The sequence below is a fragment of the Impatiens glandulifera genome, chromosome 2, assembly GCF_907164915.1.
Source record: "Impatiens glandulifera chromosome 2, dImpGla2.1, whole genome shotgun sequence".
Lineage (NCBI taxonomy): Eukaryota > Viridiplantae > Streptophyta > Magnoliopsida > Ericales > Balsaminaceae > Impatiens > Impatiens glandulifera.
The window spans coordinates 1,755,677-1,776,325 of record NC_061863.1 but is presented as its reverse complement, the minus strand read 5'-3'; the positions used below and the strand labels follow the sequence as shown (position 1 = coordinate 1,776,325).

The 20,649-nt window shown below is 31.8% G+C and overlaps 3 protein-coding genes across 6 annotated transcripts; all 3 read left to right on the top strand.

Moving 5' to 3' along the window:
• The first annotated feature begins 443 nt into the window (after positions 1-443).
• On the top strand, positions 444-5,732 carry LOC124925528 (26S proteasome regulatory subunit 8 homolog A). Its single transcript, XM_047465556.1, has 9 exons — positions 444-714; positions 843-940; positions 2,097-2,321; positions 2,404-2,466; positions 2,724-2,887; positions 3,135-3,291; positions 3,391-3,489; positions 5,136-5,246; positions 5,354-5,732. Exons 1-9 carry the CDS (start codon positions 510-512, stop codon positions 5,492-5,494), a joined length of 1,263 nt encoding a protein of 420 aa, XP_047321512.1. The 5' UTR covers positions 444-509; the 3' UTR covers positions 5,495-5,732.
• Positions 5,733-7,322: 1,590 nt separating this feature from the next.
• LOC124925527 (peptidyl-prolyl cis-trans isomerase CYP95-like) lies at positions 7,323-15,432 on the top strand. Of its 4 annotated transcripts, none has more exons than XM_047465554.1 (15): positions 7,323-7,384; positions 7,847-7,926; positions 8,016-8,070; positions 8,865-8,953; positions 9,253-9,277; positions 9,630-9,668; positions 10,958-11,075; positions 11,205-11,332; positions 11,551-11,911; positions 12,551-12,627; positions 13,488-13,683; positions 13,950-14,504; positions 14,580-14,633; positions 14,837-15,154; positions 15,241-15,432. In XM_047465554.1, the coding sequence occupies exons 2-15, from the start codon at positions 7,852-7,854 to the stop codon at positions 15,251-15,253; spliced, it is 2,103 nt and encodes a 700-aa protein (XP_047321510.1). In that variant the 5' UTR covers positions 7,323-7,384; positions 7,847-7,851; the 3' UTR covers positions 15,254-15,432. The 4 variants fall into 4 exon arrangements, with proteins under 4 accessions (XP_047321510.1, XP_047321509.1, XP_047321508.1 ...); XM_047465553.1 differs by having other exon boundaries at positions 12,542-12,627; positions 14,843-15,154; XM_047465552.1 differs by having other exon boundaries at positions 12,542-12,627.
• A 1,443-nt stretch (positions 15,433-16,875) lies between these two features.
• On the top strand, positions 16,876-18,885 carry LOC124927894 (UDP-glucosyltransferase 29-like). The gene is made up of 2 exons (XM_047468392.1): positions 16,876-17,677; positions 18,244-18,885. The coding sequence occupies exons 1-2, from the start codon at positions 16,888-16,890 to the stop codon at positions 18,819-18,821; spliced, it is 1,368 nt and encodes a 455-aa protein (XP_047324348.1). The 5' UTR covers positions 16,876-16,887; the 3' UTR covers positions 18,822-18,885.
• Positions 18,886-20,649: the final 1,764 nt, after the last annotated feature.

Genomic DNA, 20,649 nt, shown 5'->3' with positions numbered 1-20,649 from the left:
TGTAAACTAAAATCTATTATTAAACCTAGAGGTATAAATTTATTCTTTTAAGGAAAAACAATTAAATGTTTGATATAATTTTTCAAAAAATTTCAAATTTCAATTGATAGTAGAACTTTTAAGTGATTTTAATGGTTACATATTTGAATTAACTTATTAAATTAGCAAATTGTACGGTAAAATTACATTAGGTTGTTGGAATTTCAATTCTTAATCTTATTTTTTTTTTCTAAACCTAATAAAATTGGAATTAAGCCCATAATTTCAATTAAAATGCATGATTAAATTGTTGCAAGAAAAGAAAAATAAAGCATAAGAAATCATATGGACAAAGTGGAAGAAAAGTTAAGGGTTAAGAATGCTCAAGTGATAATAGTTTGAGGGAAAACGTGAACTTTATTCATAAGGCATAACTTGTCGATGAGGACAAACCAAAACACCGAGCACACACACGATATTCCCCAAAGCTCTAGGGTTTCATCATCTTCTCTATTTTCAGAATTTCAACAATGGCTACTGCAGCAATCGATCACCGCGTTTCCGATCTGACATCCTCCGGCGATGCTTGGTCGGCGAAGACGGGAACTTCGAAACAGGGAGAGGGACTGAGACAGTACTACCAGCAACACATACACGATCTTCAGCTTCAGGTTCGACAGAAGACTCACAATCTCAACCGACTTGAAGCTCAGAGAAATGATTTGAATTCCAAAGGTAAATCCGTGTGTTTATCTTATTGATTGTCTAGTATTGTACTTTCACTTGTTACTTCAGATCTGCTGTTTGAAGTTGTTATGACTTATGGTAGCCATTTATGTTGTATTTTTTTATTCACTGTCTAGTGAGGATGCTGAAGGAAGAGCTGCAACTTCTACAGGAGCCTGGATCATATGTTGGTGAAGTTGTCAAAGTCATGGGGAAATCTAAAGTTCTTGTGAAGGCAAGTCTCGACTTTCTATTAACTTCATTGTATAACTCTGTTTGGTAGGATGCACTCTATAGGATGAGTTTGATATCTAACCACATTGACATCTCATCATGGATTCCACTAGACATAAAGAATTGTAGTTACATATAGTAGTGTAGATTGTGAGTATTCTCATAGCTTAATAATTGAAGATGACAATCTCTGTATAGATGTCTCAGTAATAGACGAAGTGATATGTGATTCAACTCATTCAATTCAAGATCATATACTAGGTACCCCATTTTCATGTTATTCCGCCTATGCTTCACTGAGCTCTCGCCCTTCTGGACTTAAGTGATCATTCTACAACTGGACAGTGCTAAAGGAGAACACTTATTTCTCTGGATTGTGGGTATTGACTGAACTCTTTCCCTTCAGTAATCATTCTACTGTCTATAGCCCTTCGGATGGTACTTTTATGTATTTTCTTGAGCATAGAACTATTGCTGCTAGTCCGTTATCTTCTAGAGATATTGAAGCCAACTATTGCAACTTAGCTGGATGTGAGCTATTGCTTCTATTTCTTTATCTTCTAGCGATATTGAAGCCAACTATTGCCTTTGATGACTCCTTTTAGCAATCCATACATGGAAGAAGTGGGAATTGGAAGTGATCAGTGGTGGATCAGGGAAGCTCACAGCTGCATCTGTAAGGAGGGGTTAGACAATTAAGGGACGCGAGTAAGAGGGTAAAAGATAGAGGAGAAGGTGGATGAGGCCCCTACCTTCAGGGAATGCCATAGACTGGTTAAGGATCTTTGTGCTAAAGTTTTCTACCTTCTTTTATTGAGAGTAAATAGTTATCGAGGGGCAAATAAAATTTGGTGCATGTTTGCAAGTGGGCGGAGTTATTATGGGATTCTTAAGTTGTGATGTTGCATTGGTCAATAATCTGGTGGCTATGCATTTTTGTATTGGATAGTAGTTTGTGGTATCAAGACAGTAAGTTTTTACTTGACCATCAAACTAGGCATTTAATTAACAAGAACAAGATGGGCACCACATGGAGTAGTACTGTAGTAATGGCCTTTATTTCTTTTCTTTGTGTGTATCTTTAATATTTTCTGCACCATTCCTCTTATGGAGGACTGCAAGTGCAAAGTCGTCTGAAAGAATTTTATTATTTTTAGGTTCACCCAGAAGGGAAGTATGTTGTTGATATTGACAAAAACATTGACGTCACAAAACTCACGCCATCAACAAGAGTAGCCCTTCGCAATGACAGTTATGTGCTTCATCTGATACTGCCCAGTAAAGTAGACCCTCTTGTAAACCTCATGAAAGTTGAGAAGGTCCCAGATTCAACATATGACATGATTGGTGGTCTTGATCAGCAAATTAAAGAGATCAAAGAGGTTAGTGATCTATAAAATTAGTGCATGCATGGCTCAGATTATGAGTGGATTGCTTATCATTCCACTTCATCCATTTTCTCAGGTCATAGAGTTGCCAATCAAACATCCTGAACTTTTTGAGAGTCTTGGAATAGCCCAACCCAAGGTATTTTATCTGTTTTCTCTTTTGAAGTTACAATGTATTGAGGATTTTCAGAAGTTGATATTTTTTTATTTGGATTGGATCTCTTGATTTTGAAGTATTGTTTGATTATAGTTTTTACCATTTTGTGGATGCTTATTTTTTTACCAGTTTTAATTATTCCCAGCTTCAATGTTGAAGGCTTTATACATTCCTAAGTTAGTTGCTTTGTTAATTGAAAATTTTTCATGCTCATGAAATATTCTTCACTGTTCAAACAGGGGGTTCTACTGTATGGACCACCTGGTACTGGGAAAACGCTATTGGCCAGAGCAGTAGCTCATCATACTGATTGTACTTTCATAAGGGTTTCTGGTTCTGAGTTGGTTCAAAAGTATATTGGGGAGGGATCCCGTATGGTCAGGGAACTTTTTGTTATGGCCAGGTTAGTAAATGTCCTCATGTGAAGGCCATATACATTTTTGCTCAGACTTGTTTGATGTAAAAACAATTTGGTGGAAAAGCGGTTATTCGGGATAATTTCTAAAATATCATTTGTTTTTAATATTTTAAAATGTTATAAGTTGATGATGGAATAAGGGGTTATTTGGATTAAATTAATCCAATTAACCCTTCATCAAACAAGTCCTTAGTCTGGTCTATGATTACTCACTTTTGGGTGTATGTTGCAGAGAACATGCTCCATCAATTATCTTCATGGATGAGATTGACAGTATTGGATCTGCTAGAATGGAATCTGGGTCCGGTAATGGTGATAGTGAAGTCCAGAGGACTATGCTTGAACTTCTCAATCAACTTGATGGATTTGAAGCTTCAAATAAGATCAAGGTAATATACTGGTTCTCCACCTTTTTCTGCAGTAACGAAATTAAATGATTTCTGGTTTTTTCATATTAGTCTGATGATTTTACACAAATATATCCACAGGTTCTGATGGCCACTAACCGTATAGATATTCTGGATCAAGCCCTTCTGAGACCTGGACGAATTGACAGGAAAATTGAGTTCCCTAATCCCAATGAAGATGTATGTTTTCATCCTGTGCATCATTCTTAGTGGCATGACTTAAGTCTACATTTATATAGCATGAAATAATTCCCCCACTCCCTTGAAAACCCAAAATCCAACGGGTGAAATTGGAAAACAAAATAAAGATTTAAGAAAATACTGGAAAAGATCCGATTCCACTAAGAATGTCTTAAGTTGAAACTAGTATATTGACCCTACTAGGAAATTTTTTTTATCACGATTTTTCTTACAATTCCATTAGAAAATTGCCAAAAAGAGGAATCACAAATTTTTTCTTAGCTTGTTATAATCAGTGTTCTAAACGGCGGTGGCAGAGCGGTAAGTGACTGCCTACTGCCTCGGGTGCCTAGGCGGTGCCTAAGCGGTGCCTAGACGGTTGAATATAAATATAATAAAGATGTTCTATAATTATTATTTTACTAAAAAGTCAAATTAATATTCTCTAATATAGTAACATTTAACAAAAATAAGTATGTAGACGAGCTGGAGAAGAGATAGATGATTAGATGATCTAAGAAGATGTAGATGATGAAGGAGGTGAGGTGAATGAGATAAGAAACAGAAAAGAAGAAGATAAATGAATTGGAATATAAAGAGTCATTTCAAAATTTAAATAAATAGTGAGTGATAAAGAGTTTTTTTATTAAATATATATATACATTTCAGTAATTAATTAATTAAAATTAATAAATAATTAAATAATCTGACCGCCTCATGTATAGGCGGAGCGGTGTTGGACCGCCTACCGCCTCGGCGCCGCCTAAGCGGCCGCCTCGACCGCCATTTAGAACACTGGTTATAATTCTTTTTCTCCTGAATCATGATCTAGTATTCTTTAGATTATGATCCAAATTATAGTGTAGATTGGTATTTTGTCACAATCACCATCACAATTACTTTTGATAATTACCAAAGTGAAAGTAGTATAAAATGTGTGATTGACCTTTTTTAGTGTAAAATGGGTGAACAGTTGTAATATTTTTAGATTTTGTCACTGATTTTTTTTTTTGTTCCCACATTTTCAACCAAATTGATTTATTTTGGTTTTTTGTCATCTTTTGCTAAATGTTGATACCAAAAAATAGTGAATTTTGTTGTTCCATTTGGTATACAAAATATTTTCTAAATCATGATCCAAATGATAAAGTAATTTTTTGCTTCATTTGTTAGAGATTTTTCCTCGTTCATGGTGAAATTATTGGATCATGATCCAAATTACAGTATAATATTTTTGCTTCATTTGGTAGAGGTATTTTTTTCTCATGATGATTAGATTATTGGATCATGATGAAAATGTAATTTTTGGCAAACATACAAATGTATATTTCTCTAGGACCTTGTTTGATCTTGGGTGATTTCAGAAAATAACCCTTTAACACATCCTTTCAAGTTTGAATCATCAAATCACTTAATTCATCAACTTCCCTTTATTTTTGATAAAAAAACATTTTAGTAATTTAACCCAAATAATTTAAAAGAAATCTCTTTTTCATCAAACAAGATTTTGATTTGATAACCTAGATTTTTTTCTTCCAAATAACCCCATTTCAAACAAGCCCTAGATGATGATCAACATCTGTCTGTCTGTTTTCATATACATATTCCCTTTAATAAAATCTACTTACTCTGTCTTTTTTGTGCAGTCCCGTTTTGACATCTTGAAGATACACTCACGGAAAATGAACTTAATGCGTGGGATTGATTTGAAAAAGATCGCAGAAAAGATGAATGGTGCATCCGGTGCTGAAATGAAGGTTCAAATATTATGCAAGATTCAACTATTCGAATGAATTTCAAAATTTGCATAATTTTCTTTCTTCTTCAACTAAAGTTGTAAAATTTTTGTTTGAACTATTTGAAGGCTGTGTGCACTGAAGCTGGTATGTTTGCTTTGAGAGAGAGGAGAGTTCACGTCACTCAGGAAGATTTCGAGATGGCTGTGGCTAAGGTGATGAAGAAGGAATCCGAGAAAAACATGTCTCTAAGGAAGCTATGGAAGTAGTCTTTACGGTAATTCCATTATAGTCGTCTTCTTTGTGTTTTTCGAACTTTTTAGGTTTCCCTTTGGTTGCCTTGTCCAATATTGACTATTTTCAGGTTGGACTTGCACACTAAAAACTAGTATTTTCTTGGGTTTGATTTGATAAATGATTATATGCTTTCGCCCTTTTAATACAGTATGTGTAACGAATCTGCTGTCGTTCATGTTTGTGTAATTTTATGTTTTTCCCTTTCATTTACATGTGGAGTCCTACAATTTATTTTTGTTGAAAAACGTTAGCTTTCATTAAAAAGAACACAAGAAGCCTGGTTACAAAGTGGTTTTTAAATGTGTTAAATTTGTTCTTACTTGTGTTCTTGCACTTGTGAGTTTACTTTGGTTAACATTTGTTCAAAATAAATTTCATATAATTTTTTTTATACAATCCATGTTTTTCTTGGCATACAAAGCAACCTAAAAAATTAGAAATGGAAAATGAATCATTCTGGAAGATAATTATGAGTTTGTATTTTTTTTAACAAGGAATTAATTCTATTGAATCAAATAATGAGTTATAATTTATAAATAGAACATTAGTTTGCAAATAATAACAAAATGGTAGTAGATTATATCCAAAATTTTGAGTGGCAGCCCGATGTTATTAGTAAAAATTATGCCAAATAATAAATGGTCAAATATAGTATAATTAGCACACGATCCATCAATCAAATATTGATTGAAGTCGTGAAGTTATTTCAACTTCTTTAGAGTTTTTTTTTCTAGAGAGAAAATATTTCAAATAAAATATTTGTGGGGTTGTGACGAGAGTTAAATGAAGATATAGTTTTTTTTTTATTATAAAGAGAAACAATGAAACCTCCTATAATAAAATAAAATAAGTCATGGGAGGAGCATGAAGTTGATAATATTTTAACTTAAAAAAAAAAAAAAAAAAAAGAGAAAAAGAAAGATATAGTTTTCAAATAAAAACAGAGATATTTCAAATAAAATATTTGTGAGATGGGCTAAGCATTAAATGAAGATATAGTTTTTTTTATATATAATAAAAAATAGTTATTGAAATTTTAAGATTAATTATATTTGTTAAATAATTATTTTTTTTAAAATTATTATTATATTAATAAATTTTTCTTGAATTATTAAATGTATATAGATATTCAAAGTTCAAACAATTATTTTTAGGAATAAACTTATTCATTTTGAATTATTTTAGTATGTTATATAAGTTAATGTAACAAAAATAGTAAAGTTAAATTTATATAATAAAAAACCAATTAGATGGCCTAATCATGATATAACCATAATATTCATTAATTTTAATTATCAATTTATTATTAAAACAAATATTTAGGATTAGTTGAATGGTTATATAACAATGAATGTGCTCTTGTAATGGTTTATTTCTCATCACAATTAAGTTGGGATGTATCATTTCTGAATATTCTGTCAAATTTTCTTGTCAATATTTTAATCTTTATGTTCTCTATTATTTCTCAAAATTTATTATTAAAATAATTCTAATATATTTTTGTGTTACTTATATACATTAATTATTAATTTCTTAATTATTTTATAGTAATTAATGTTTAGTTATATTCATATATTAATTAAAATATTTGTTAATGAAAAAAAAATAAATATTATTTTTTTTTTCGTAGAAAAAATATTAATTTAAAAAGAAGAAGAATGTTGTAGTCAAATTTTATCTCTAATTAAAAGAAAATGACGAAAATATTATATGGCAACGGATGCAAATACATAATCAATCAGGGTTAATTTCGCAAATCAGCCAAATGTCTAGGTTACCAAACAGGCAACCGTAATCATTCATCAGTCTTTAGTCTTCTTCCCGGCTCTTCACCGCTCTCTTATCATATTCAGAAGTTTCCGGTAAGAGCACCGTCGCCGGCGCCGGTGAAGTTCTTCTTCATCTCCGTCAATATTTGAATCTATAGTTACTGCTTCATATATTTACAATGTATCTTTATATTCTTCTTATTTTCTCCTTTCTCCCCCGATATCGTTTCCTTTCGCTGCCATTACCGTTTTTAGTTCTCAAATTGTGTTAGATGAGTTGTTCTTGATCTTATACGGTCGTTATTTCATTCTATGGCGGTTATTTTTTTATTTAAGCTACTGATTTTGTTATTGATTCACTTTGCAATCTCTAGATGTTCTATTTAACTGATTCAATTCAAAAATGATCTCTTCGTTGTAGGCATCAAGTATGTATGTGTGTTATTGTAAAATTTCTTCTACTCTCTATTTGTTTTTGTTTGATTTAATTTCCTACATTTCATATTCAATGTTAATAGTTCTACTCTCTAATTGTTTTTGTTTGATTTAATACAGATAAAATGAGCACGAAGAATCCTCTGGTTTTTTTAGATGTGTGTATTGATGGTGATCCTGTTGAAAGAATGATATTTGAGGTATTGTTATGTTTCCATTTAAATAATCACCTTTAAAAATAGGTAATCTTGTTATACCGTAAAATGAACTAGTTTCTTTGTTCTTGCAGCTTTATTATGACACGGCTCCGAAGACTGCAGAAAACTTTCATGCCTTATGTACTGGTAAAAATCGCTGCTTAATCAGTTGAAAGCGATACATAGATAGCCTGTCACATATGTTTAGGAAGATGTTGTCAGTGCAGGTTTCACTTAGTGGGTGGTGTTAATGGAGGTTTCACTTGGTATATAATATTGTAGATATGTAAACCTGGCCAAATCATTCACCACCCCTATTGTTTTCTTGATATCCTTTATTTTGTGTATGCATTTAAAATATATATTTTTGAAATATTAGAAACTTGTAACTTCGAAGGTCATAATATATGGTGAGAAAAAAAGTTATGAGAGAAAAAGAGAAGCCCTTCATCCAAATTTATAGAAATAAACAAATCATCAACTCAACTAGACATGGGATGGTGTCAAGAGATCATTTGTCAAGGAACATCGTCCTTTGAAGATATGCACCATGAAAATTGAGAAGAATGCACTTTATTAATCCCTGAAAATCATTATCACCAACTAACTATTCAATTCAAAGTTTTGTAATTGTTCAAATCTTCATCTAAATTGATCTCTTTAGGGTTTTTTTCCGAGACTCCCAAATTAGTGATCAATTTTCTGCTCTTCTTATAGTAGTTGTTGCTTTGAGACTAAATTTTCCGTGGTGTAGGAATTTCTAAAGTTGAAACTATGTCTAGTTAAAAGAATACAAACTAGCAAAATTTGCACATTACTTGAACATGAGTCGTGAATGTCAAAAAACCAAGTTGTAGTGTATTACATTGAAATTTGGTATCCAGAATCATCGCTGATTTATCCATAGATTTCTCATTCTTTGGTGATTTATATTTTCATAGGGGAGAAAGGTATTGGTAAGAAGAGTGGAAAGCCTCTACACTACAAGGGTTCCTTTTTCCATCGAATAGTTAAGGGATCAATGACACAGGTATGTATTAACTCACTCACTTGTTATGCATACTTCTTTAAAGTTTGATTATGGTAAATGGTTTTCCCACCTTGTTAAACATCTCTTTGCATTTGGTTTTGGCTTTTAGTCAGCTATTCGTTTTTATACTGTAGGATACAGGGAAGATGATGGTGACTGTTTTTTCTTGTGATGTAGTTTTAAGGTTATATTTAATAAATTATCTACCCAAAATTTGCTAGACTTTCTGGATCTCCTGAGAATTATGTACATATTGCCGCCGTAAAAGTAACACTAATTCCTTTTATCTATTTTCTCAGGGTGGAGATTTTGTTATGAGAGATGGTATGTATTTATCTCTCAAGTCCTTTAATTCCTTCAATTTTCAAGGTTATCATTTGAAGGTTTCTTTTATGAGATGTAGTGTGTTGTCTGCTTAGATCCTTGTTAGTCCTTGATGTTCATTTTGTCTCATTTATTTTTATCCCACTTCTATTAATTGCCCCTTTAAGTCTAGAAGTCACTCCCCATTCTTTAATTCTATCTTAATCTGCCTGATCTGAAAATTATTCATGCCTGGTTTGAAAGTTTGTTCTTTTATCAGATTCTCCTTGGTCTGTTCTGTATTCATGAATTTAATCACTTGGGCTTATAGGTTGTGGTAATTTACCCCTGATTTGTTTTATAATATTTCTAGGTAGCTTTGGAGAAAGCATTTATGGAGAGAAATTTCCAGGTATTTCTCCCTGTTTAAATTTACCTTATCTGGTCCCCTTGCTAGCCTAGATAGTTATATAGATAATATATTTATATTCTTCTTCTCAATCACTGTTATCTATAGAACAGTAGGTTTCCTTTTCCATTGTTGTAAAGCTCCGGACTAATTTTGATCCAACTCTTGGTGTATTCTGTGCTTCAACCTAATTAATCAGTTGCATTATTTATTTAATGGTTGATTAGTTTATATATATTATCTGAACAGTTGTGCACTTTGTTATCAGTTGAAACAGATATACATTGTGGCGTTTGCAGATTATTTTGTTATCTATGAATAATTTTAAGTATTATTGAATTATAGTTTTTATTAGAAGAGATGTTTTGTGTTTGCTGAAGAATATAGGCACTACAGATGTTATATAGGAACCTCCATGGCCTCCATATTGTAGGTGAGAGAGTAAGCCTGTAAAGAATCTTTTGTCTAAAAGTGGCTGGGACATTGAAGAATATACACTTCTTTGAGTGTGCTTGGACTTCTTGGACTTCGGACACTAAGTTTTCATTGGAATATTATCTTTTTGGTCTTGGTTAGCTATTCCAAATCTCTGAATACTTTAATAGTCTTATGACTCTTATTGTATTTAGCGAATTGGCTACTGACTTTGATTTCCCTTAGCGTCCCTCCAACATCTATTTATTATTATAGGTATTCATTACAAATTTGATTGCCTTTTGGATATGTTATTTTCAAGTTGGCACTCTGAATTATTGGTCTCCTTGCATTTCATCTTGTGTGGATCTGTTTGCTTTTTTCTTGCATACATATACTGTATGATTTTGTGGGGATGACTATATGTTGTTTGTGAGCAATGGGATCATTATAGGGAACTTTTCATCCTGTAGAAAATTATATTTCACAATAATGGCATTCAATGGTTATGATATATTAATATTCTTTGCCTCTTTTCTCATAGATTAAGCACTTGTAACTTTATGCTAACTGTGTCAGAATGGATTTGCATCAAACAAATAACAGATTAACAGTTCCGTTGCTATTGCGCTATATGGAATATGTAAGCCACTTCCATGCACAATTGATATTTATTAGTAATTGATTGTAAGCAACCATTTTGTTCACATTTCTCAAAGAACTGGAATGAAGAAAGACACAAGGGCTGCTATTATATGCTACTGTATTGAGATCAGAAAATAGTATTACCTCTCAAATGTCAACTGCTGGGCATTTTTAATGTTTGGTGTGATATTTTTTACATTTTGACCTACAAGCATTTTGTAACATTATCTCAGATGAGTCTCCCAAGCACAAGCATGATAGCCGTGGTCTTCTGTCAATGGCAATTGCTGATCGGAATTCAAGAGGTTCTTTGTTTTCCATAACTTTCAAAGCTGATCATCATCTAGACAGGTGCTCCCTGTTTATTTATCTATTAGTGATTTTTTCTATGGTTATTGGGTGGCACATTATTTATCAAATTTTCTTTGGTGCATGCATTTCTACTATCTTGATACGTTTTCATTATTTATTGTATGGCAGGAAGAATATAGTCTTTGGGAAACTGGTAGAAGGCGATGACATTCTCCAGAAGATTGAAAATTCAGGTGATGAAGAAGGTAGACCTGCAGTTATAGTGAAGATCATAAATAGTGGTGAATTACTTGTGGGTAAGTCTTCTGAGGATGGTTTTGGGACTTGTTTGGTTTTTTAACAAAAATTTGTCCCTCTCTCCTCTCTCTGGATTATGTTATAACCAATCTAACCTTTGAAATTTCAGTATTCTTGCTTGTATACTTGTTAAATAACACTGTTTGTTGATGTCAAATTGTTGCCTCTTACATTGCTTCTATATATAAACATTATATTTTCTGATGATCAATATCAGATAAAATGCAAGGGAAAATATTAAAAGTGGGAAAAGATGGACTGTCTGAAGGCATCACCCATGAGATACGTCGGAATGGAAAGCATAAGAAATCTTCAAGAGATAAGAGGAAGAAGAGAAAATATTCTAGTTCTGAATCAGATAGTACCTCAGACAGTGAGTCTGACTCATCAGAGTCTGACAGTGACTCTGACACTTCCTCTTTGTCTGAAAGTGATTCAAGTACTTCAAGTGATGAAAGGTATAAAAAGAGAAAGAGGTCCTTAAAGCGTCGCAAGCATAGAAATGCAAAAAAGAGGGAAAAACGACGTGATAAAAAGCGGAAGAAGCTAGGAAAGAGATCAAAACGGAAATCCAAAAGGTGTTTCTGATTTTGCTATGCTGTGCATTTTCTTTCTCATGCCAGCCATCAAATCTGCTTCTTTTTGCTTACAGAAAGTCCTTTCATCGGAAACTGTATACTGGTTAGTTAGTATGTGGTGTTGGTAAGTTAGGGTTTTTAACCGCTCATGTGTTATCTATCTGTATGTTCAAGTACACTTGGTAGCTTATGGTTTACTGGCTTGAGGGCTTTTGTTTCTGTTTGGTATTGGACTTTAAGCTTACTTGGGATAATACTTGAATCTAATATAATCTGGTCAAATCCTATCTTATGATTTTTTATTTGGATAGTTGTTGAATCTGTCTTAGAAGCATTCTAGGGTTCCTTGTATTATGTGGTTTTGGTTGTTCTTTCAGTCGCGTACTCAAATAATTCACTGAATTAACTCAAGCATCCAGCAACATAGAATTGGTTATCTGTTGCTAGGCAACTTTCGTAGTTAACACTTGATGAGCTAAGCTGTCTTCTGGATTAATTTGCTTAAATGGAAGTTGTCATCCACTATGGCTGGACTCCCCCCATCTGAAAAATAAATCTTCAAGATACCGTAGCTTCTCCCTGTTTGTGTTTGTTATTGGTTTTACTGATTTTGTTCTTCAAATATGCAAGGGCATCAAGGAGTTATACTGATTCCGAGAGCAGTTCAGAAGACAACATTGTGGAGGAGAAACAAAAAAATGGGGCTCAGAAAAGTGGTATGCTCCATAAATCGTATTTTTTTCTTTATGATCCAATTTCCCTCTACATTGTGATCAATTATATTTGCTATGGCTTATATACCAGTTGATTAACTTTTGGGGGATTTTGGTGGTCATTATGATGATCATCCGATTTGCTTCTTGAAATATAATTAAACTGCTAAGCACTATGAAGTTATCTGTTATGTTCCAATGATCTAGGAATTTGAAATTTGAATGAAGTCTAGTGGCTAGTCCACCAGCACTCTCAAACTGAGTTTTTATAGGTCTATATTAAATATTCACCAATACTATGTCACACTCACCTAGTGCTTGATAATCTGATAGGCCATGTGGTTTGATATAAGATGAGTTAAGTTATCTGTCTTATTCGTAATCATGACCTTGTCTTATTTGGTTGTCAGGTGGATCTTATTTTCTGGAATATATGAGTATATTTATATCTAGTTCTTTTACTTGAAGAAGAGCTATGCCTTGGTTGATGATGAGGGTTATTTGGATTTAATCAAAATAACCCTTATTCCATCATTGATCGCTTCATCAATCAAAATCATCAACTAAAATACCCTTACTTTTTTTGTAAGATAAAATATTAAATACAGGCTAAAATCGGATTATTATAGTCATTACCCCAGATATATCCCATGGTATATTTTTATTCTTAAAAGAATCGGATTATTTAAAAGAAAAAAACTACATCAAACAAGCTTCCTAGTGTTTCTTCAGAAGTTGGTTCATGATAGATTTGTTGTTGAACCTTGTCATGCTGTTCTTCATCTATATAACCTCAACATTTGTATTTTCCTAGATATTCTTGAAAGTGTCTTATCCAATAAATGTCAAATTGATGATTGCAGAAAGCAAAGGATCCCCATTTTCTGAAGGATTGGCTGTTACTGCTACTGATCACAAGACACTAGAGGATGCTGTGATGTTTGAAAGAGAAGATAATGAATATCCCAAGGAAAATGGAGATCAACTAAGAAACAGTGTTGAACTTGTCCCAAAGTTAGATAGGCCTGATATAGTCGATGATCACCCTGGAAAATCGAGGTAATCTTTCTCAGATATCAATCATCTCCATATTTATATATTTCTTAATAAGACTGTGATACTTAGTGAGATAAGGGTTAAAACATATTAGGGATTTAACTGGGGTGAGCCCAAATTCCCTTAAAATCCCTAATAGATGGTCTGGTTTCTCATCCCTACTTCTCAAACATTCTGATTTTGTAATACAATACAATTTTAGCTTAGTTGTATATTTTCTGGACTCTTCCCTAGCATTTATCTATTTTTTTTATTTAATATACGACCAGGAGTCGAAGCTTCAGTCCCAAGAGAAGTGAAAGCAAGAGCACAAGTATTAGCTCCAAAAAAAGTTTGAGTAGAAGCTCGAAAAGTGTTAGCAGAAGTCCTAGTAGAAGCCCTATAAGGAGTCCAGTGAGGGTAACTAATGGAAAAGGCATCAGCAGGAGCCCAGTAATATCACGATCACGATCCAAATCACGATCGAGAAGTGTTAGTCGGAGCCCAACTGGTTCCCCGGCTCAAAGAAGCATGAGCCTAACTCCACCGAGGACATCTTCAAGGTCAAGAAAGGCTGTTAGTAGAAGCCCTGTTAGATCTTCACGAAGAAGTGGGAGTAGTAGAAGCTCTGGTAGAGCAGCATCTAGGAGAAGAAGTCTGAGCCGAAGTCCAGTAAGAGTACATTCGAGGTATAACCGTCGCAGCTATTCTAGGAGCTCTTCAAGGAGCCGTACTCCAGATGGGTCATCTAAGCGCGTTAGAAGAGGGAGGGGTCTTAGTGATCGGTTTTCTTATGCACGGAAATACAGAACACCTTCTCCTCCTGACCGATCTCGTTATGGAAGGTACAATATAATTTTATGTTAATTTTCATTACATGTTCCAAAGTCGAAATTGATTTGTTCTATTCTTATTGCCAGATATCAGAGTTACAGGAGACAAAGGAGCCCTCCCAGAGGTAGAGCTTCATCAAGGTTGGTCATTTTTTTCTCCCATGTTTCTTATATCACACTATTCTTTCCTTGATCAGTTTCCATGAAATCTAGATTATGAAATCAAAATCTCTAGATAATTTGATATTTTAGTTAATATAATCATATGTACATAACAACAGAATTAGTGATTTGAAATTATTCTTAAAAATGTATTTGTAGTAGAACCTAATTATTATAGATAGAAACAGGAACAGAATGAACAGGTCTCGAAGTCCTGTATCAAGAAGCCCAATCCGATACCGCAACAGGCGTTATAATAATAGTCGTAGTCGGTCTCCAATAGAAACTTCTAGAATTCGAGATTCCCCTCCTCGTACCAAGAAACATCAGCGAAGAAGCCCGTCCACATCGATATCGCGTTCCCCACCAGTCCGTCGCCGCCGCCGTTCCTCCAGTAAAGAAAGGTCAAGGTCATTATCTGAAAGCCCTCCTCCTCTTCCGGCTGCGAAGAAGAAAGGTCTGGTTTCTTACGAAGAAGGATCTCCAGATTCCGGAAAGAGGTGAAGAATTATTAAAAATGTTTGTTTACTTAAAAGCATACTCTGCTTTGTTTTAATGTTGTGTTTTCTTTGGTGGTTTGTATCAGATTAGGAGGCTAAAAATGGTTGGCAAATACTTATTCTTATGGTTCTAGGGATTAAAATTAAAATTGAATTTACTTAGGAACCCCTCCCTCCCCACATATACTGCTGCTTTTCAAGATTTCTACATGTTTTTTTTTTTTGTCTTTTTTGTTTCTGTTACGTTGTTATATTTATTCAAATTTCTCATTTAACTTCATATAGCCCCAACTACCTTAAATTTGAGGGATAGGTTTAGGTTTGATTTATCCTTGTTTTTTATTCATTAAACAAAAAGTAGATTAACTCACTAACGGAACTTAAGAGCGTAGAATGGGGGATATACTCTGGAAGATAAAAACTTGTCATTTTTATCTATTATTAAAATCTAAATTGTCTCCCACAAAAGTAATTTCTTATTATTCCATTCCATCAATACCTTGATGGAACTAAATATAACATCTTGACCATTTTCTATTCAGATTATATATCCCATACTCGCATAATCAAACGAGCTCTAAAAAGAAGAAAAAAAAAATACAATAGAAAAATCTCTTTGGGATCGATATTCTGTAATTGATTCTCTTCATTCCAACCAATCAAAATACGTTATTAATATTATATTATTAAATTATATTTACTCAAATATTAACATCAAATTTTCGATAAAGTTTCTTATAGATGTTTAAAGTCGGGAAAGAAGTATATAATGGTTGTGTTATTTTATTAGTTTGAAAAAAAATATATTAAATGGCATTATAACACTAAAACTGACCTTTTTTTTTTCTTTCTGAAAATGAGATAGTTGTGTTTCATATAATTTACCTTAGTTAAAAAAAATCAAAATGATAGACAAATTTAAAAATTTTTATTTAATTTTTTTTTTCTTTTTTATTCGCTATATAATTATAATTATATATATATATATATATATATATATATATATATATATATATATATATATATATTAGTTTATTTATGTATATATAAACTACTATCTAATACCCATCACCTCTGACGTACCCAAAGACTATTATTAGCTCTCCATCTGCTCTTGTTATCTTTCGCTGCCTCATGTTCCGCGTGTCTCCAAACAAATCTTGCCAAAGACTCTTTTATTTTAAAATTTAATATTAAAAATATATTATGATTATAATTTTGATGACAAGTTAATACTATTATAATTAAAATAATACATATATAAAACAAAATTAATTAGTATTTCTCTCTTTAAATCTTACTTTATATTCTATATATTTTTTCTTTTTCTTTTTAATTTAAATATTTTATATTTCAAAAATTATAATTTAATTTAAAATAAAAAATAATTATATTATTTTTTAAAATATTATTAAATAAAAAGATTGAAATAAAAAAAAATAAAACAATAAAATATATTTAAGTATAGAAATCTTTTATTAGTAAAATTATATAATTCATTAATTAGTAATATAATAAAATTATAATCATAGATAAAAAATAATAGTTATTATTAAAATGTATTATGACTTAAATGAAAATTAAAGGGGGATAATGTTAAAAAAATAAAATAAAAAATGATTAAAAAACAAATGGAAACTATCATATAAATGTGTATTATAGTGTTTTGTATGTTACCCAATAGCTTTCTCTCCTACATTAATTCTCTCTGTTCAAGAGAGAAAGAAACATCAATGGAAGCAAACAACATCAACAAGTACAAAATTCTGATGCTACCATGGTTAGCCCATGGACACATCTCCTCTTTCTTAGAACTCTCAAAAAAACTATCTCAAAAAAACTTCCATATCTATCTATGTTCAACACCAGTCAACCTTAAATCCATCGAAAACAATTACATCTCTCTCTCAATCGAACTAATAGAGTTTCATCTCCTTCCTCATCCAGATCTCCCTCCCCATCTCCACACAACCAACAATCTTCCTCTCCACCTTAAACCCACCTTAAAAAATGCAATGCATAAATCCAGATCCATTTTCTCCGACATCCTTAAAAGAATCAAACCAGATTTTCTCATATATGATTACAACCAACCATGGGCTGCCGTCGCCGCTTCTTCGATCGGAATCCCGTCTGTTTTGTTCCTCACCTCTTGCGCTGCCATCATGGCTTTTGGCTCTCATATGGGTAAGAAACCTAATGTTGAGTTTCCTTTTCCGGCGGTCGGTATACGAGGTAGTTATTGGAGGAAGAAGTTTCTAGAAATGGCGATGTTGAGGTCGGAAGGAAAAGATTTGGACGATAATAGTTTTAAAGAAATAGAGAAGAAGGAAGAATTGATTAGAAAATCTTATAACATAACTTTGTTGAAGACTTTTCGTGAGATTGAAGGGAAATACATTGACTATGCATCGGATCTAAGTGAGATGAGATTTATTTCGACTGGTCCGCTGATTAAAGAACCGGAGAATCTACACGACGGCGACGGCGAGGATCCGATCATCAAGTGGTTAGACACTAAAGGTAAATAAATAGATAATAATTATGTTAACATAACTTAAAACTTATTTCCCATTTCATAAAATCTTGGGCTAGTTTTTAAAATTATATATATAAAATGAAAATTTCATTGCTAAGATCACAGAATTTTTTTTTCCTATTTATAAGACTTTAAGTTAGAATGTATTTTAATTATTTGGGTAGTTTGGAGTTGGTAGGTGTGTCACAGTTTGGATAGTCAAGAGTGTTAGTTAGTGTCACACGGTCGGATAAGAGTTTTTCTAAAAGTCATAACATTTTTGAATAAATAGACTTAAAAATATTAATATATAAGGATAAAATAAAAAAAAATGATAATTTAAAATAAATGGTATTTAATATTTTGGTTAATAGATTGAGTGATAAATGAGAAGAATAGTGAAACGATGTTTTTTGGATTTGAGTTATTGAAATAATCAAATTGAACACGACCTTAATTGTCTTGTTTATGGTTGATAAATGTCATACCGTTATAGTAATTAAGATTAATGAACGGGTCATTTGAGGTATCTTCTTAAAAAAATGATTGATGAGTACTTAATCTTTATCAGGTAAGTCATCGACGGTGTTTGTATCATTTGGAACAGAGTATTATCTCTCAAAAGAGGAGAAGGAGGAGATAGCCCATGGATTAGAGTTAAGTATGACCAATTTCATATGGATATTGAAATCCTCATCTTTAGAATCCCTCATCCCCGAAGGGTTTCTTGAGCGAGTAGGAGAAAGGGGAATGGTGGTAAATGGATGGGCGGCGCAAGCAAGGATATTGTCTCACCCGAGTATCGGGGCATTCATTAGTCATTGTGGGTGGGGATCGACAATGGAAGCTATGGGTCTTGGCGTGCCCATAGTAGCCATACCGATGCATCTTGATCAACCATTCAATGCCCAAGTGGCGGTTGAGGTTGGACTTGGTTTAGAAGTGAAAAGGGATGAGAATGGAATGTTGAATAGAGAAGAGATAAGTGAAGTGATTAGAGAAATTGTGGTGGAAAAGAAAGGTGAGAAAATAAGAGACAAGGCAAAACAAGTGAAGGAAATGATACAAAAGAAAGGAGATGAAGATATTGATATTGTTGTGGAAGAGTTACTTAAGCTTCTTAACCACAAAGTAGTATTAGCTAGTTAGGGTTTCTTTACCTTTTTGTTACTTATTTCATATCATCATCCTTAATAACTTATCAATCTTTATTGTAGATGATATGGAATTATGATTTGAAATTGTATTGGGATTAATAGTTATGTTATGTTTTATTTTACTATTATTTCAATCCAAAATTTTCATTATTCATTTTAATTTGAAAGTAAAAACTTATAACTCTTATTTGAAAATTAATATTTTGTGTAATTTTGTTTTATTTTAAAATATACAAGATACAAATTGAAGTAGATGTAATTTTTTTATTGTAAAATAAATTATAATGTTTTAGATAATTTTATAAAATATATTATTAAATTTGACAAAGTATTAACAATTGATAAAATTATATATAAAACAATATTAATTATTAAGTTTAAATTTTATTTTATTATGTCTTATTAATTTATTTTATTATCTTTAATTAGTTAAGAACATTATTATTTTAATCGATTATATTATTTAGTAATTTTTAAATTAAACAAAATTTATTTATTTCTATATTATTATTTTTAAAATTATATTTTAAAAATAATCAAATAATCAATCGACTATTGCCCAGATTCAATAACAACAAAATTTAATCTTTTCAAATTCTCCATTCATATTCATTGATCTACTAAGATGGTTATAAGTATAGTTTATTATGATTGAGCTTATGTAAAATTATTTTAATTTAATATAAAAAGTATATAATAATTTAATATTAAAAATAATTTAATTATTTAGTTTGTGTTTATATATGTTTAATAGAATATATTAAGGTTTGAAATTTTGAAAAAAATAATTAACTTTTACATTCTACTTGAGTATCTTACCCAGTGCAAATATACTCAAGTTCACTTTACTTCCTCTTTAGCTTCTTATGCAAACTTTGAATTGGGATGAGATGAATTTTACTACTTGTTAATCCTGTCCTTAGGAAGAGGAGGTTTGTACATTATACCTGTCCAATGGAAGAGATACATTTTTGTTGTCGTGCAAGAGGAGGGATGATTGGAATTGGCCATTTTCTTAGTTTCATTAACGAGTATAACACATTAAAACTAGTTATTTTAAAAAATGATTCCTAAAATTCTTGAAACATCATTTTTTAAAATATCACAGGACGGTCAAAAGTATTTATAAAAGCTCTTAGAAATCGAGTTTGAAAATTTTGGAGTTATTTAACTTCAAATATGACACTACGAAGATAGACATTTTTTCAAACGGATCCCAAAACTTTTGAAAATTTTTGTGGGCATTACAAATATTTTAAAAAGCTACATTTTTAATATCGGGATTTTTGGACTAATAAAATTCAAGTTATAGCTTTTTAAAGTTTCAGAATTATCCAAACGTGCTTTTAGAAAATTTTATTTTTGAAAAAATAATATTTTAAAAATTTTAAGAAAATTTGAAGAAGTTTAAAAAATGTTTGAACATTTGAATATTCATTTCAATTTCAAAGTTTGCTAAATTCTTGAAACAAACAAAAAATTAAAAATTATTTAATTTTGGATTTTGAAGTTTGGAGTCAAAAAATTAAATGAGAAAAATAATTTGAGGTTCAATTAAAAATGACATAAAGAGTTCAGGGGCTACATTAATTCCGAATTAATCAATTAATTCAGAATTAAAGTATCTAGGTTATTTTAAAAGAATAAAAGGTCTGAGGGCCCCTTTAAAATCATTAGAAGAGTTTGAGGAAATTAGAAAAAAAAAAGACGTCTTCTTTCCTGCTTGTCTCCCGCCGTCGACTGCTCCCGGTGGCCGGTGCCGTTGACGTCCGAAGGTGTTCATCGTCCGAGGATAGGGAAACGGTGATCGGATCGACTGC